This window comes from Heloderma suspectum, chromosome 1 (genome assembly GCF_057233095.1).
Source record: "Heloderma suspectum isolate Gila_16-S chromosome 1, 16-S_ref, whole genome shotgun sequence".
NCBI lineage: Eukaryota > Metazoa > Chordata > Lepidosauria > Squamata > Helodermatidae > Heloderma > Heloderma suspectum.
This window is the reverse complement of record NC_139458.1, coordinates 303,703,187-303,722,015: the sequence shown is the minus strand read 5'-3', so window position 1 is coordinate 303,722,015 and position 18,829 is coordinate 303,703,187. Positions and strand designations below refer to the sequence as shown.

General features: G+C 41.2%; 1 protein-coding gene across 7 annotated transcripts in view; it reads right to left on the bottom strand.

Moving 5' to 3' along the window:
* Positions 1–18,829, bottom strand: part of DOP1A (DOP1 leucine zipper like protein A) — a 90,516-nt gene that overhangs the window by 44,373 nt on the left and 27,314 nt on the right. For all 7 annotated transcript variants that reach the window (XM_084826998.1, XM_084826996.1, XM_084827000.1 and 4 more), the window contains 10 exons: positions 17,558–17,667; positions 15,524–15,632; positions 12,972–13,092; positions 12,564–12,683; positions 11,254–11,368; positions 9,233–9,463; positions 6,351–6,984; positions 3,925–4,199; positions 3,024–3,176; positions 802–902 (listed from right to left, as the gene is read on the bottom strand). In XM_084826998.1, the coding sequence (XP_084683124.1) occupies positions 802–902; positions 3,024–3,176; positions 3,925–4,199; positions 6,351–6,984; positions 9,233–9,463; positions 11,254–11,368; positions 12,564–12,683; positions 12,972–13,092; positions 15,524–15,632; positions 17,558–17,667 (1,969 nt within the window). The remainder of the gene's footprint in view (positions 1–801; positions 903–3,023; positions 3,177–3,924; positions 4,200–6,350; positions 6,985–9,232; positions 9,464–11,253; positions 11,369–12,563; positions 12,684–12,971; positions 13,093–15,523; positions 15,633–17,557; positions 17,668–18,829) is intronic.

The following is an 18,829-nucleotide window of genomic DNA, read 5'->3' as shown; positions in this document are numbered from 1 at the left end:
CCAGCCCCACCTATTCCTGGTATGCAGCCCCCAAGAAAATTTCCCCAAGGGGATGCAGCCTTCAACATAAATAAGGTTCCGTATCCCAGTCATTAAGAATCATTTGACCAATCAGCCATACGTCAGTGCAAAAACTTGGCCATTTTATTTATTTATTTACATTTATATCCCACCATTTTTCCTTCTTAAGGAACCCAAGGCAGTGTACACAATCCTCCTCCTCTCCATTTTATCCTCACAACAACAACCCTTTGAGGTAGGTTGGGCTGAGAGTCTGTGACTGGCCCAAAGTCACCCAGTGAGCTTCATGGCTGAGTAGAGACTAGAACCCAGGTCTCCTGACTTCTAGTCCAACACTCTAGCCACTGTACCACACCGGCTCTCATTCTTCTTATCAATTGGTTGAATAACTGTTCTTCTAACATTACAGTTAACTTACATTAAAAACACTCCTGCAATTTCAAGAACTGTTCTCCAAGTAAACTCTGAAGTCTGCCCTTACTTCACAATCTGCATTGTCCTAAGGCACCTTATTTCTCTGTCAAAGTGCATGTAGAAGTAACATTGAAAAAGAAGTTGAAACAGACTTTTCTCTACTGCAGATTGAGCCCACATCTGCTGGGCCACATGCTCCTCACCCCTGCTTAATAACAAGCACTGATTATGTTTAAAATGTGGCAACTGTAAAACATAGGAGGGATCTCCAAGTTACAATGTTTGAGCAGAATTTCTATAGAGAGAATGAAAGTTGGAACATTTAAGTATTTTTGTACTGTATCTATATCCGTGTATTTCACTAACCTGTCAAATGAACGACCATATGAAGAAGACTTGTTAATATGGAGGTCTCTGGTGAGGTGCCAGAGCACTGCAAACTTTGCATGAGCTTCCATCCTGATTTTCTGCAGAATAAAATGAAAGATTAATCCATGCTTGAAATATTCAGTTCCCCTGGGAAAGTGTGTAATATTGATAGATCAGAGCAAAGTCAGCAAGCAAGTATAATCAAATTACTCATATGTTAAAACTACACAGACTGGATTTCAGTTCATAATGATTATTTTTGTACCTTTTAATTAAAGGTACAAAATATCTGATTTGACATTGTGTCAGGGGAACCTAAAATCTTGGCAAAGTATCAGATCAGATTTATTGCTATTCATCTATTAGCCTTTACTATATTGCCCATAAAATATCCACAAAGAAATCTTTAAGTAAAATCACCAGTATAATGACATGCAGTTACTGCATAAAATAATGTGATAGGGTCACTGTACTGCACTACATTTCTAAGGAGTTATCATTTCAACATGGCTCTCCAAGGACAGGGTTAAGAGGATTTGGGCTACCAAATATATGAACCACTATTATGGGATGGATACAACAAAATATGCATATTTTATATAATTAAAGGAATGGAAAAGACGAGGAAAAATGAGCTAGAAAAACTGGGGGAAGATATGTAGAACAGATTTACAAACCCAATCCAAAGAGAAGTTATTTGAACTGGGGTAAGAAGATCCATAAAACAGATTTGCAAACCATTTGAAACCTCAGATCTGCAACATGGTAACATTTGGAAAGAAAATAGCAGTAAATTGAAAACTGAATCCCATGGGAAACTGGAACCAATATCCAGAAAAACAGAGGGCAACAGTTTACTAAGTCCTTGAAGCCAATTAAAAGAAAAAGAAAAGATGGACACTATAAGAAGGAGCAATTTAACAATACAATATTTACTGTGCAGAAACAGATTTGACAGAATCTCTGAAAGGTCTCAAAATCACAGAGGGCTGCCTGTGTGCCAGCGGGACCCACAACGGGAAGCTAGTGCATCCTAAAGTAATTGGAAATGAGCCAAAACACTAGTTTCCAGAAAAGAACAAGTCAGCGGAGCGTGCAGAAGGGAGCTCCACTTACCTGTCCCATTCTGGAAACAGTCTCTTTGGCTTGTTTCCTAGGATGCTCTACGAAGCACTAGCTTCCTGTTGCACTGCTGCTGGGTCCTGCTTGTGCAACATAAACAGTGGAGGCGCACGGGCAGTCTTGGATGCTACCCAGAAAAAGGAGGTGGAGAGCCATTTTCAAAGTCAGGAGACCTAAACTTCAAAAATGGAGAACAAACAGAAGAGCCCTAGATTTTAGGAATGGTAATAAAAGATAAAGTTTAGGAAGGTAACAAAAAGTCAGCGGGAAAAAGTGTATTTGCTACAAAGAAGTTGAGATAGCAACATGGCACTACACATTGTCAGAAATCATGAGTTAGGATTTGCCAGCAAGTGATGAAAAGATTAGCCATAACATTTTCCCTTTAGCTTTACAATGCAATCTTAAGGATGTTTACTCAGACGTAAGCCCCACTGTGTTCAATGGGGCTTACCCTAAGCAGGTGTGTTCAGGACTATAGGCTGAGACATTTTCATGGAAGTGAAACTTTGAATCATTCTACCCAAATTGCAGGCACTTATTATTTTATATGAAGGATAAGGTTCTCACAATAATGCAAAACTAGATCTTATAAAGAAATATAATGGAAGTACAATCAAATGTTATTTTAATGATTTTTATAATGAATATATAAATGTTATAAGTAATTAATAAAAACTATTCTGCTGGGTACAGAATGGGGAGAAGAAAGCAAAACTAAGAGGAAGGAGTGATATGAAGCTTGTTATTTATTTAGCACCATCTAAGAAGATGAACTAAGGAGAGCAACAGAGCAAAATTGGAAGGAGAGCAAGCCTGGTAGCAAAGAACTGCACTGGAAAGAAGGTAAAAGTGGAAAAGGAGCTTAAAGCAGGATTGATTTTTGTTCATGGCACTTAATTAAGAAAGGAACATTGTCTGTGCTAGAATTTTACTGCTTGCCATCCGCCATGTGGCTCCCATAGCTTGCATTTTACCTGCATAATCTGTAATGACAATCTAGGATTCTAAAGATAATAAAATTCCTTATTTATACCGGCTCAGTTGCCAAATTTAGCACGCTTCAAACAGCACAATGAATATGAAGAAAAGTTTACCTTGTCTCTGTGGGTCAACTGTTGACTGATAACATCTTCACAAATGCTAGACGATGGAACAAGATTGTGCAACTGGAAAAAAAGCTCCACACTCTTCTGGTGATGTTGAGGAGTTCCGTCACCCAACTGGTCCCACAGAGTTAATGCTACATGCTTTGGAAAGGAACACAAAAGAATCACACACATACATACACGCACACACAAAGTTATATTTTCTGAAAGACTGTTTTAGCAGAGTGATCTGCTGGGTTGCGTAACTTAGGCCCAGCTGCTGGAAATGCTGCAAAATATTTGGCTTGAATCCAAAGGTGCCGAGAGTGCTCTTGCACAAGGGGAAGGTGGCCCCCTCAGTTTCTGCCAATTCCCTCCTCCAGCCCCACACACAACACCCCATAGCATTCCAGAAGGTCCTCTAACTCTCAGGGGTGCCTTTTCAAGGGACAGGGGTTGGGAAAGCTCCATTGCACAAGCAGAGTTCCACTCAAGTATTTTTGGTCACCAGGCTGTACAAAGCACCCCCCACTGCATACTCCCCCACATCCTGCTTTGGAGACTCCCCCAGAACTCTGGAGTAAATTTTGAGGATGCGTGAGGGGGAATCATCTCCTCCCTGTTCCCCAGACAGAACCTGTTCTGTCAGCTGGAGGGATTAATTGGATACAACCTAATACCTCCATGTTTCTTACAATAATTCAAAAAAAGCACAGCCCCCTGAATTGAATAATTTAGTAGTCATTTACTAACTATATTTTTAGAAAGTGAGTATTTAATGTATCTTCAGAATCCATCCTCTACATTCCTAAACGAATCAACTAACTTCAAATACAGATGCTGGAAACACAGTCTACTAAAACTAATATATGTTTACCATTACAGAAGCTGTGTGACCATTTTACTATACCTTGAAAAAATCTGTCTTTTCAGCTATGTATCTGAGGTTGCCTTGATTAAGAGGAGGTCTGATGACAACAGCCACTCTTCCCTGGTTTGGACTAAGAGGTTGTGCTGTTTCCACACTATTCAGATTTTCTCCAGTGACAACAGCAACTGATTGAGCTAATCCAACTAAGTCCATTATTAAAGAAATAGTGACAGCTTGGATGCTAAAATCATTTGCTTGCCTGCAAGCACTCATAAGAGTCTGGAGCCACGAAGGGGGCTGTTCTTGCTCACAATCTGAAACAGAAAGAAAAACGTTTATTAAAAAGCACTTTTACTGATATATATGAAAGTGACTATTTTTCTCTATTTATCTACTATGCCACTATCATCAACTATGTCAACTCTCCTTCACTTGTAGTTTTGCGATACCTAAAATTTATTTGCGCTATTATTTGTTCATTTTGTATTTAGTAAAAATAAAGCAATTATTTCAAATTAGGTAAAATTGTAACAGAAAAGTAAGATGGGCAGAAAATACCTTTTATAGAAAGCTAACCAGAGAAACTCCACATGGCTAGCTGCAGTTTTGACAGACTATTTTTGAACAGCAGTCCTGCCTGAAAGGAGCTAGTTTTGGAAGTCAGTACTCAAAAGCAGTTTATGATGTAATATGCAGGGCTGCTGTTTAAAAAGGTCAGTGTTCCTGCTGGCTGTGTCCCCAGGCACTTGGGCATACCTAAAATAGCTCTGTAGATTGCAACCATGTTCTAGTTTTATAATGGATCCCTATCTCAAGGGAACATGACAAGCAACAATACCCCTAGTCAGATGTTGTACCTGAATAGAGCACAGAAATATGCATAACAGGGTCAGTGCCGCACACGCCAGCTCTGCTCCCAGTGTCCCCAACCTCCTCACTTGAATGTGAGTAGAAGCTCCCCACAGACCACCCCACTCGACATGGGGACGTTGGCGAATTAGAGGGCAAGGCCAGTCCACATGAGAAAGTTGAGGGGATGAATGGTGCACACAGCCCTGTGCCTCTTTTACATGTGTGTGTACCCTGTTCAAACATAGGGCCTGAACAGGGTTAATATCACACAGATTACATCAAAACAAGGGAACGAGAAAGTTCACAATCTAAACACACACACACACATTATGAGGGGAAAGAGCAATAAAATTATGCGTCCCACCCTAAAGTGGATATATGCGTCCCATCCTAAAGTGGATTTGATGTGCACACTTGTACTGGTCCATTATTTCAACAGAGGCATCAAATCTGAATGTGCATGCTGATCTGTAGACTCCATTGAAAGCACAAGCGGTAGGTTCGTGGGCTGTGTGCACACATTTAAATCCCCAAGCTTGTTTGAAACTGTTGCTTCAAATGATGAATAAAAACCATGGATAAACTTGCCTTCCAAAATCCTACCATTCTACTCCAGCTTCTTCGTCTATATACAACTTTCTGATGCTTTGACCCTTTTCAGGTATGACAACTACAGTTAGTGCTTAAAAAGTAAAGTGGAACAGAACAACAAAAAGGTGGCAGAGTATACCAAAAATACAAAAACCTAATTCAAATGGTTGTAGGGCAAAACCTTTAGGGAAGATGGATTACTGCACAATGTTGCTGTCAATGCAATGGACTGACTTTAATAGTTGGGCCGTTATGTCAATTGTACATAGAAGGAAACCTCAAGCTGGCTGTTGAGGGCACAGGCCAGTAACCCCAAGCAGACTAAATACAGGAGCGATTCAGAGGAGGCCCCTATGGGATGATGTCTTGAGAAAAGAATTTGGATGGCACATATGATGAGGGATTTTGTAAAAGAAGCTATAGCTAGTTATTAAGAGCCTAGGAGGCGGCTTTGGAACAAAAATGTATCAAAAGCTCCAGAAGAAATGAATGCTTGTTATTTAAGAGTAATAGAATCATACTACTACTATCCCCGACCAATGAAAGGCCTGAGATCCCATTTTAGTGTGCATCAACAGAAACGTTAAAGCTATTACAGATATTAAGCACTCAAGACAGGAGTTTAGTAGCTAAACAATAAATGCATTTCAGCAGATGTCACAAGATGTGTCAGAATGACCTAAAATTACACTAAAAACATACTGGGTTACATTTGATGCAACCTACTGTTATGTTGATGGAGTGCATGTTGATGTGCTAAATGCTTAAATCTGTAGCAAAATCCCTTCTAGAAGATTACCCAGTTTAAGCTCCAACATACATCCCATCAAACCTTTTTACTAGGAAACATTCTAGCTTCCAAAAGATTTCTAGGAATAAAAAGAAGTGGTTTTGTGCTTACATAAAATAGGAAATAAAAAGAGAATGTAGTAAAACCCTGGTTTTTACAGAAAGTGGTGTTTTAAAGTCAAATCTGAAAGAAGACTTAGCAAGGTAGGGATAAAATGTATCAAACTACTCACCAACATCCGTCTTCTCAGCATGTATCTCTGAGGTATGGTTTCCCTCTGCAATGTAAACTGGAAAACTTGAACATTCAAGGAAGAGCTGACATGCAGCAATAAAGGCAGAGAGGTATTCTTTTGGCGTTATCTTCTTGGTTGTTTTTTTCCCTTTAGCTGCATCTCCCTGTGACTCTCTCGTGCACTGTGCAGCTTCTCCTTTCCCTCTAACAAGGTCCTCCTGAAACTCTGCTGCCAAAGGCCGAGGCAAGGAATTGCTTGGAATGATGTACAGGTTGATAAATCTGGTTAAAAACTGTTGGACATACTCCAAACAGCACTGCATTGCAGTCTTTTGAACTGTCATTGTCTTCCCACTTCGAGAACCTGCCCCCTGGGTCATCTTGGAAGAAGGCTGCACAGTGGTTTCCTCCGAACCCACTGTGGAGGCCGTTTCAGTCTCTGAGGAGCCACTGCCTATAATGGGGGTGCCAGCTGTTCCAGGACCTCCACTCAATATCCTGTCAATGTCATCAGCTGTATCTGCCTGGTACTGTACAAACTCAGTAAAGCCACTTTCGGACGACCGGCTGCTTGGAGGATTTTCACCATCTTCAAACACATCATTGGAATTTTCAACAGAAACTAATGGCATCTAGTTGAGGAGGAGGAACAAAACAGCAAGAATTGATAACAAATGTTATTCTTCCATTTTCACCAGCCACACATCTTACTGCATTTATCTTTTGCTTATAGTCTAAGGACGGATTCAGAAAACCAGTTTTCTCAACGCGTGATTTTTTTTTTTTTTTTTACCATCATTGTTTAAAGGAATCCTCATGGAATTTAAATATGAACAGATCCCATACAACACTACGGGCTCTTTGGACAGCAGGATTGCATAAAGCATGGTGGAGAAATGCCTTCAAATTATACAATTCCAACCATACTATGGGTTGAATCTAGACATAGAGCAGACCCACTGAAATCAATGGGACATAGGTCCTATTTCAGTGGGTCTACACTAAATATATCTAAGTCTGGATTAACATCACTAACGAGGTATTATAGTTTCATCAAATGCATTTCGGTGGCATATAATGTGTTGTGATTAGAGTGTTGGACCGGGAGTCGGGAGATCTGGGTTCTAGTCCCCACTCAGCCATGGAAGCTCACTGGGTGACTTTGGGCCAGTCGCAGACTCTCAGCCCAACCCACTTCACAGGATTGTCGTTGTGAGGATAAAATAGAGAGGAGGCTTATGTACGCCGCCTTGGGTTCCTTAAAGAGGGGAAAAGGGTAGCATATAAATGTAATAAATAAATAAGTAAAACCATGTGAACTCTAAAAGCCAACGTTAAGTGACTACGGAATAAAAATGAGTATGTCCAGCCATTTCATTCACTACCAATGTATTAGCATGATTATCTCTGCATATTTTTTCACCTCATTTGCATTCTATAGCACTCATTTTTGCAGGGAAGTTTTGTTGGTAAGGCCACTAACGTAATAAAATGGCAATACAAAAGTTCTCGCACCTCAAAATATGTGGCCAAGAATTACAGGTAGCATCCATTTGGATGGTTGGGTTTAGCTTTCTGCTCTGCTTTTATTGTAATCCTAGCCACCTAGCCCTAGCCCAGTCACAGAGCTCAAATTCCCTGCTGAAGCACAATACCCTGCCTTTCTTTTACAAGAAAATTCAAAGTGGATAATAACAAGCAATTAAAAGGGATAATAATAGATATTCAAAATAAAGCAAGTTTTTTTTTTAAAAAAGAGGAGTAAATTTCACAGAACAAGGACAATCACAAAACCACAGCAAAAGCAATGTATAAGCAGCAGTCAGCTTATATACACCACACCAAAAGCTTTCTGAAAAGTGATGATAAAGAGCAAGCAGTGACGGGGCAAATGGCATTACAAACAAAAGTGCCATGTCCAAGAAAGCCCTATCACTTGAACCCATATGTTGAATCAATACTGGTTGGGGAACATGGGGCAGGATCTCTGATGCTGATATGGGTATATAAAAGAGAATATACACTAGGAAGCAATTCTTAAGGTAACCTGGTCCCAGGGCAATTAGGCCTTAAAATGTAAGAACCAGCACTCTGGCCCCAGAAATGAATAGGTTACTAATAGTAGAGACCCACTGCCTGGGTTCACATGACTGCCAGCACGGTTAACAAGTCACAGTGGGTCATTAGCCACAGTGTGCATACTGGTCACATGCCCACCTGATTTGCTTAATCACCCCTGCCAGCGCTGCTTACCGTGCCATCCAAACCTGGAGAGGGTGGGTTGTTGCCATAGTTAACAAACCATCCAGAACCAATGGGCTGTTTTAGAGTTCTGGGGTGGTTTCTTAACCATGGCAGCAACCTAACCTCTCTGGGTTCGGACAACATGGTAAGCCACACCAGCAGGGGTAATTAAACAAATCAGGCTGGCATATGACCAGCACATACAGCATGTTAATAAGCCACCATGGGTTATTAACCATGCTGGTACTCATGCAAACTGGCCCATCTTTGGCTTCAAGGAGATGATGTACTGTCCTATTGTCCGTAAAGCTAGCCAATGACTTCTCCTTTAAACCCTTCCATTTCCAAGGAATAGAAAACATATATGCATAATCCCAGCTGGTTAAGCTGTTCAGCATTCCTGAAGCACATGCACACTAAGAACACAATCCTATTCATGTTTAGACAGAAAGCAGTCCTACAGACGGCACCCTATCTTTTATAGTATCAAGGCCACAGTTGCAAAAGGGCTCACATGGAGCAATCTGTTTATTCTTGCAGTATGTCAGATTCTTAAACAACAGCTCACAGCAACCATTTCAAAAAATTATCCTGTTACCTTTTTAAAGAAAATAAGAAGACTATTTGCTGGATTACCTTTTTATCTTCCCACTCCTGGACAGTGCTGTGCCTACTTGGAAGCTGCAAGGCACCATCAGTACCAGCAGATAACAGCGGGGGTTGAACCTTGCTAAGAATCTTTGAGCAGAGTCTCAAGGAATCTGTTAGCTCAGACAAGTGTAAAGTCTGGAGGTGGCTCGTCAATGCAGAGATCATCCTGAGTAACAGCTGAGGCAGATGTTCAGTTTGGATTTCAATATAGGTCTCCTAGTAAAAAAATATAAATGGGACTGATATCAGTGGTTCCTGTAATTGATGCTTGCAATGGATTGTAGCTACGACTTTTACATAGTTCCATCCATAATGAAATCCCAACACAGAATCAAATTGTGTTTTTCTTAAAAAAAACCAAAAACATTTTAAACACAGTGTTCGATCCAGAGAAACACAGGTGGAATGGAGTGGTTGGAAGGTGTTTCCCACCCCTTTCCTCTGAGGGACGGCCGGCAGGGGGGGACGGGACTGTTGAATAGGGTGGGCTATGACACAGAGGCTGAGGCGGGGATAACAAAAACAGGTGGAGCTACCCTCCGTGAGTAGAAACTCTACTCACGGAAGATGCCTCTGCCTGGTTTTTGATGTTGTTCCCCTGCCCCATTCTCCCTCAGTTCCATGAGCCACAGCCCACCCCATTCAGCAGAATTTTTCATTCTCAGGTCAGGCTTGGCGGGGGGGGGGGCACTTGGGAGACTGCTAGGGAACAGGGGGTGGGAAAGTTACCTTCCACCTTCTTCAAGTGTTCCTTTGAATCCCATCCAGTATAAACATGTTTTCATAATAATAAATCCTGATTCACAGTGCAATCCTATACATGTCTCTTCAGAAGTAAGCGCCACTGAATTTAATGGGGCTTACTCCCAGGCAAGTGGGTACATGATCGCAGCCCCAGTCACAATATGCAGGCAATAGTCATGCTATGGGGAAATATCCTTGTAGGGACAGCTAGAGATAACAGTGCTGCTGCTTGCTAAATACAGACATACAGTGTGTGCATGTGTGTGTATGTTTACAGACAAACCAGTTGCATGTGCATTCCATCACAAGAGAGGAACCAGCACAATGTTTAAAGAATTTCAGGAGTTATGGCTATAGGGAATTTTTCCCAGTGCTAGACCCACCGAGCTACCTTAAGAGCAATGAAAGCATTATCTGGGGAACAGAATTTTCCCAGATACTATCTAAGGAACTGCATTTTCCCAAATCGTAACATTGTGACTTAAGCGCTTGGAAAATATTATATATTCACAAAAGAAGCACAATCTGATGTGTCTGCTGTACACTGCAAATGAGAAACAAATATGCATTTATTGCACAGAAAATGATCGTGCGGAAACAGCCTAGTACTACAAACAGATAATTCCAGAGTAACACATGAGCTAATAAAATATTCTCAGTTTCTCACTTCTAATTTTACCAAAATGTATATTGCCAGAAACATGTAAAAGGATCGCTTTTAATTCAAAGGGGGAAACAGTCTGAATGTCATACCTGACAAAGCACTCTCATACTTCTAGTAGGCTTTGAAATGAGAAAGCAAAGAATTTGAAGATAAAAGACAGATAACGGGGGGAAAAGCATTTCCAAGAGACTTCATTTAAGATAATGTTTATAAAACATACGACTGTGACATGCAAAAAGAACTTCTGTTATCTAACTGTTTTAATAAAATCACATTGCAATACATTCTACTGTCAACCGGTATAATAATAGGAAAGGGGAGGGGTTGCAACATGTTCTAGTGACAAAGAAATGAGACATATCCTGCATCCAAATAAAAAACTGATCTCGGTGTGATAAAATCTGATTCTATAAACACAGATCCCGTCATATCGCTTTTTGAAGCAATGCCTACAAAGTTACATCTAATGGGGTTAAAGACAAAAATTAATCTCCTCCACCCCACCTGGTATAGTATCTATTTTCTAAAACAACAGAGAAGGTAGCAGGAGGAGAACATGCTCTGTATTCTTGTAATCAGTGAGCAACGGGAATCTTACCAAAGATACTATATCCAACAAAAAATCAACTAGCAGGCAGAAACTGGTAAGGGGGCGTTCAGCAGGCTCACTACCACCTCCAGGCACAGTCTGTAGTCGGGCATGCAGAGTTCTCCTAGGGATTCAAAGCAGAGTTTATTTGCTGGTAGCAGTGTTTCTCTGTAACTAGGAAATATAAAAACGCTGTGCAATGTGACAATATTTCCTAAAAATTACCAGTGGAAGTAATGGAACTGCATTTCATTTGCCATTATGGCACTCTACAGATATTATTTTAAATGGTTAAAGATTAGAACCTAAAATATCAAGGAAATTAAAGGATTCAGATTTTCTTTAACTGCTATTACATTACATTTGTCCACATACTAGGCTGAAATTGAGCAACTGGTGAAGGGGAAGCAGTCATAGAATCATAGAATAGTAAGGTTGGAAGGGGCCTATAAGACCATCGAGTCCAACCCCCTGTTCAATGCAGGAATCCCAAGTCAAAGCATCCCTGACAGATGGCTGTCCAGCTTCATCTTGAATGCCTCCAGTGTGGGAGAGCCCACCACCTCCCTAGGGAATTGGTTCCATTGTTGTATTGCTCTAACAGTCAGGAAGTTTTTCCTGATGTTCAGCTGGAATTTGGCTTCTTGTAACTTGAGCCCATTATTCCGTGTCCTGCACTCTGGGATGATCAATCGCTATAGGCTGGATCCAAAGGTGTCCCATCTGTGAACGTAAGGTTTGCTAACATTCATGGATGGGACTGATCCAGTGGAGGCTCCCGCTAGAGCAGGAAGGGGGATGATTTTCATTGATTCGCCCTTCCTCCTGAAGCTCCCCACACCACTTCCCACACTGTTCTGGAGGGTCCCTTAACCTTTCAGAGAAGCTTTTTGTGGGCTGGAAGGGGAAGGAGGAATTGATAAAAATATTCCACTTCCTCCAGTGGGAACATCCCGAGAGCAGAGTTCCTCTCACAAGAACTCTGGATCCAACCCTATAGCATCCCATCACAGACTAACCACAACAAACAGATCTTTTATCACTCCACATGTCCTTAAACCAGTGCTTTTCACCAGAGTCACATTTTCAGTTTGCAAGTCATCAACCACGGAGTAATCACATGATGTACATCCATGTGTGGACTGGCTCCAAAAGTAGAGTAACATTCTCTATATACTTTCTAAAAGACAGATTGCTACCCACTTTGAAAATCTAGAATTATATAACAATGCACCAAAATCAGAAGTGGATCAAGCTTTTTATATTCCTCCAAGGGGATACAGTAAAGCGCAAATCACCTTTAATGAAATATAACTTACCTACAACATTCTTCAAACCAACGGGCAATGTAATCCCACATATAATAAGGCTCAAAGGAATTAAACAGAAGATTAGCAGTTTTAATCAGCTCTGCTGTTTTCTTGTTTTCTCTCAATTTGCTGAAAGCAAAATGTAATAGCAGTATTTAGTTTAGAACTATACATCCCTTTGCAGTCTTATTCCAAACCTATTTCTAGATTTCCTTCATAGCAATTTTCCTGTTTGTTACCACACTCAAATTGATTTTGCAACTTCCCACATTTTCAAAATTATTTTGCCAAGCAGCATGGAAGCCTGTTGTTCAAGAAACACAAGTCTATAGCAGCCTTGGGTTCATGGAACTAATAAATGGTTCTTTGAATCCAACCCACAGGCTGCGATTTCTCTTTTACTTTCCATATAATCACCTGCTTAGCTGTGCATGGTCCTTGCTGAAGGAGGAATCCACCTGAAGATCCAGTTCTGCTTTGCACTGTGTGTATAATGTCCTAAATACTTCGATCAGCACATCCTCTAATATTACAGGTCCTAAAAGGAACAAGAGAAGGAATTGCAGTTATATTAATCCTACTGTACAATTAGATAAAGTCCACATATTTCTTGTCGCATTCTTATTACATTTGGCTGTGTAAAAGATCTACAAATTTTTTGCAGAGATTTGTTCATCCAAAGCTAAATTTCAACATGCATGATTACTGTCCGAGCATATTATGTAAGATAGTTAAAGTATTTGAGAGCCTCTTTCTTAGCACTACATTATACAAGGCCCAATCCAGTACCAACACTACATCCTACCTCCAGTGGGATGGGATAGGAGGAATCACGAAGGGAATTCTCCCAAGTTGCCATGGGGGAAGGCGGTGGGGGAATAACTTAGCCTTACATAAAGACTTCACAAAACACAACACAATATATAACAAGCAGAAGCTCTTTCATGTTATATGCAAACAATTATGGTACTTCACTGTGTGGCTTAAGAATACTATTCTCACCTCTGGTGGGAAGGGATGATGGGATGTTGTCGGACCACAACTCCCATTGTCCCTCACAACTGGCTAGGTTGTCTAGGGCTGATGGGAGTTGCAGTCTACCAACATCTGGATGGCCACATGTTCTCCACCTCTGCTGTAGCGGAAGGGGCAGCCCTGTTTGTGGTTGCCACTTTTTTGGGGTGGGGGGTGCATCTTTGTTTGCTAAGTGGCTTGACTTCCACTTCACTTCCATATTGTGCCACTCCAATGTTCAACTTACGCAGTTTCATTTTAAACAGGAAGTTTAAAAAACAATTACAAAATGTCAGAGGCAGTTGCGGGAGCTGTGTTGTCACCAGTGAATGACAAATAAAGCTTCTAACAGGCTCCTCTTAACAATTTCACAGCCACATTCTACCGTACAATCACAAAAGATGTGCTGGAGGGGGCAAGAGCTGCCTTTCTGCAGTGACACAAAATGGCAGTGAGGGTGCTGGGGGAATACCTTCACATCAAGAGTGATCTCTGGATGAAAATTCTCCTCCCCGATAAAACATGATTAACAACTATGCATTTATTCCATGAAAGGTTTATTGGGCTGGATCCAGACTTAGTCATACTTAGAGCAGACCCACTGAAACCAACGGAAATTAAGTTAATAATGACTAACTTAAGTCCCATTGATTTCAATGATGTACTATATACACGACTAAGCATGGATCCAACCTATTATCTGGAAAGGCCTTTAGACACAACTGCAATGCATGTAATCTAGGTAAACAATTGTGCATTTACATTACCAAAACCTTGGAATTTGTCAACTGAATAAAAGAGTTGGTACACTGTTACGCTGAAATATGTTCAGGAGCTTTGAAAACAGTTGGAAGAGATAACATGACTACCACTAACATCAGGAGGAACAAGATCTCTTGCTTCTGCCCGTGCTACATGCTAACATGATTTATGTGGCTGTGTTGATTTCATTAAACCTTAATGTGTGCAGACAGCCATTAAAGATTTAGGCTGTGATCTTAATCTGGAAAGCATCATGGCAAGCTTGTTTTAAGATTGCACAGCTTGACTTTCAATGACAAGTGAAAGGGTTGAAGATCTTATACGCATAAGAATAGGGTTTCTCTTTTAAAACATGATTCAATTGGTTCCTGGTGGCCGTTTTCCATGTATTACCTACCTTATGTGATTTTTTTTACTTGCACCCTGATCCCAAACATGCCCACTGATGTATTTCCCAGCAATACTGCAGTTGTTATTTTCTAGGAAGTTGTTATTTTCTGCAATGGTGAACTAGTTCAGTTGTTAACACTCCCTGGCATCTCCACTGCCCCTCCAGTGCTAGTGCAACATGACATTACCAAACTCTTTAGTACTGGGGTGGTGGGCAAGTGGGGCATAGCTGCAGGATTCTAACCAGGGGTGCAGAATCTCTTTCAGTCTGAGGGCCAAATTCCATTTCGGAGAACCTCTCGGGATGGGTGAGGCTGAAAGCAAAATGGTGGGGCTGGAAAACCAAATATATCAGCATATTGTATCTTAAAGCATTTGCTGCCAGTGACTAAAGCCTTAGGAGAGGCATTTCAGCCTTTTAGGAGGGAGGGAAACTGCACAAAGGCCAGGAAGCAAGCCAACCATTGGTGGTTGGGGGAAAGGAGGCAGGGCCTTCCAGAGAACCCCAGAGGGCTGCATTTGGCCCCTGGGCCTGAGGTGCTACCCCCTGCTCTAGCCCATTTGCTGGTTACAGAGGTTCCTGTGCATGCTTCATCATAGCATTTGGATGGTGAGAGCAGCCAAACGAAAATAAGAGGGTTCAAGATTTTTATTTATTTACAGTGCATGTCAGAATGCCTGGATTGATGTTGTTTTACACATGCTCACCACTATCCAAATGATTTCTTATGCTACAAAAGTCAATCACATGTACATACAAACACACACGACACATTGGCATCTAAGAACATTCATATAGCTACCTAGCTCAGGTTTGTCCAGTAAACTGATAAGAATCCGAAAAGGCTTTAAGTCCTGCATCAACGTGCTCTCCTCTCCATACACATTGATTTGCAAATTTCCCACCATTGCCTGTAAAAGAGGACACTTTAGAATCAACAAGTATGAGAGTGGTACTACAGGCTAAGCAAACACACAGCAAGTTGAAAAACCACTCACAGTGGTGCAGCCCGTGCCTACAGATAAAGCCTGGAGTGCTACACTTGTTCCGTGCACACACACAGGGCCTTATCTGTGATACCCTGGCCCATCCCTTGAGATTAAGTTGCTGGCAGACAGTAGTAATGTTTCTGGTAGAGAGCCAGCTGTCTGCTTCCATTAATATATTGAGTAAAGGATAGTACAGCAAACTCTCTATCAGTTTAATTGGTCGTGACAAGTAGCAAGTCCACAGACCAGCAGCCCTGCATGCAAAGTACTGACACTTGCTAAGCTTGTAAGGACATGGAATTGGATCCAGAGTTCATGTGAACAGAACTCCACTCATGGGACACTCCTGCTAGAGGAATGGGGGAGGCAATTTGTGTTGATTCCTTTTTCCTCCCACTCCCAATGGCCATTGAAAAGTTGTTCAATTATTGGGGGACCCTGTGAACAGTGTGGGAGATGGTGCGGGGACTGTGGGAAGAAAGGGGAAGCATAAAAAATCACCTCCCCTTGCCCCCCATCCTCCATTAGGAGCCTCTGCTGGATCTCAGTCTGTTCTGTTTGCAGAAGGAGCCCTTCCTTTCATGGAAGGAACACTCTCATGGTCTTCTGTCAAGCGGATTTCTAGAGTACGCCATGGCCAACATTAGGCCGCAATTATGGGCCTAGGAAGATGCTTGCATATAGAAACTGTGTGTGTTGTGGTGTGTGTCTGCACGCATGTGTCTGTCTACCTGACACATCTGCCCCCATGCTGTAATTTGAACATCCTTCATTTTAACATTTTCCTCACCATTCACGAAATCAAGTTAAATTCTAAGCAGAGGTTAAACAACCCCCGCCCCTCCGCAACACTTTAAAAAAAGGATAAGTTAGTTTAATACAAATGCATATAGGTGCTAAAATCCCAACGAAGTAAAGAAATATTGGAAGAAAACAGAAAAGAGACTAAGGGTACATTAAAGGTCTTCTTGCAACAAGAAGTTGCTTTGAATTATTATTTCTTGCATGTAAAACAGAGATGATGAACATGCAGCCCTCCAGATGTTTTTGGACTGCAACTTCCATCATCCCTCACCATTGGCTATAGTGGTGAGGGCTTTTGGGAGCTGCAGTCCAACAACATCAGGAGAGCTAGATGTTCCTCACCCCCTGTTGTAAATATTATAATCCAATAACCCTGTTTTTTGGAAAAGAATTGAAGAACACACAGAAGACCTCTCCAGGTTCTGCACAATCAGCCAAATTGCCTATGTCCTAAAAAGGGTAGTATTTTGTTGACCCCAAACCCTTGCCATCTGCAAGTTTGTACTCTACATGGATTTTGCACAACTTAATAAATCCTTTCAATATGATTGAAATTGTGGCCTACAAAATTGCAGCCAGCGCATCAGATGGTAGGTTTGCCACAAGCAGGAACTCCTACAGTGAGCCTGTATATCTTGAGGCCCACCAAGCTGAACTCAACCCACTAGCCATGGATGACAATCCATCAGGGGATTCTATAACCCTCATGGTTTTTCTGCCTGCTTTCAGATGCAAAAATTGAGTGGGTATAAGGGGTGTGAAGCTCTTTATGAGTCACAATACATAACTGATGGGCTGTGTTCGGCTTAATGGGACCTGCCAGGAATACTTGGTGGGTACTGTAGTCTGTGCCACAGGTTGCAAAAAAAGCAGCAAGTAGGAGCAGCAATATCATTTGCTTCAAGACCCATCTCACTTTACAACACACTGGAAGGGCTACATATTGTCCCTACATAAAAGCATAAGAGCAAGTACTGATACTAAACATATCTCACACACACGCACACACGCTGCCACATCACACATATTAAAAGCATGGCTACCTGAACTAGCATTTCCTTAGAGAACGTATTGAAGTAGTATGTAGCATGTTCTTCAGGATTGCTATGTCTTGTGCTTCTAGGCCCTATAATGGCACCATTGTTATCAAAACCTTCAAGTAAAGAAAATGAAATGGCAAATTAATACAATGCTTCTATAAACTGGTAGAGAACAACAAACTGTGCAAACAGCAGCTTAGTTCTGATAACTTACCATTTTGCCGTCCAAATATTGTTGGCAAGAGGAAAGACCATTTTAAATTTAATTTAATAAAAGGCAACTAATTGCATTAAGAGCAAAACATCAGGCTGGTTTCACTTCTATAGACATACCCAGCATTCTGGATAACGACTGCTGAACTTAATTTTTTCCAGGAAAATTAATAATGTAGACTTCACAAGAGTTGAGACCAAAATAATACTATAACATTAACAACAACAACAACTCGACACATACATACATACATACATATCTCAATATCAGTTGAGTGCTCAAAGTGTTTAACTTCCAATATCCTGTCCTAATCTTACAATAATCCTGTAAGGCAGATCAATATGGAGAGCACAGTCAATGAATGGTAGCTTGCCTAAAGGTACAATACTATGCACGTTTAGACAGAAAAAAAAATCCTACAACTCCCAGCATTCCCCAGCCACATTGGAGAATGCTGGGAGTTGTAGGACTTTTTTTCTGTCTAAACGAGCATTGGATTGCCCCCTTAGTCTACTTAATAAATTCACAGCTGAGGTGAAATATGAATTAGGATGTTCCTTGTTCACAGCCCAGTCTCAGGCAGCAATCCTGAAACATTTAACACTACAGGGTGCTATATGGGTCAAATATAGCTTCAGAACAAGCCAAATTTGGCCGTTTGGCACTCTGTAGCACCAATTTGGCATGTTGCCCACCTCTGCTCTTGATGAACAGTCAGTTAAGTAAACATAATTCAATCTGAGTCAAATATTTCAAAACAAAGGGAACATTAATCAGTTTAAGGCCGGACGATACATGGACCTTATCCTCTGCCCCCCTAATGTACACACTATGTCATAGAGTTGCTTTAGATGATGGATGTTGACTGTCTTTCAGCCCAAGGGCTAAATTAGGTTTTGGAGAAGCTTTCCGGGGCCACAGTGCAGTGATGGGTGGGGGCGAAGGCAAAAGAGGACAGGGCCAAAAATACCAGCATATTTTAGCCTAATGCTCATACTGCCACTAATTCAGCCTTAGGAGAGGCACTGCAACCTTTAAGAATTGGTGGGGGGGGGAGGGGG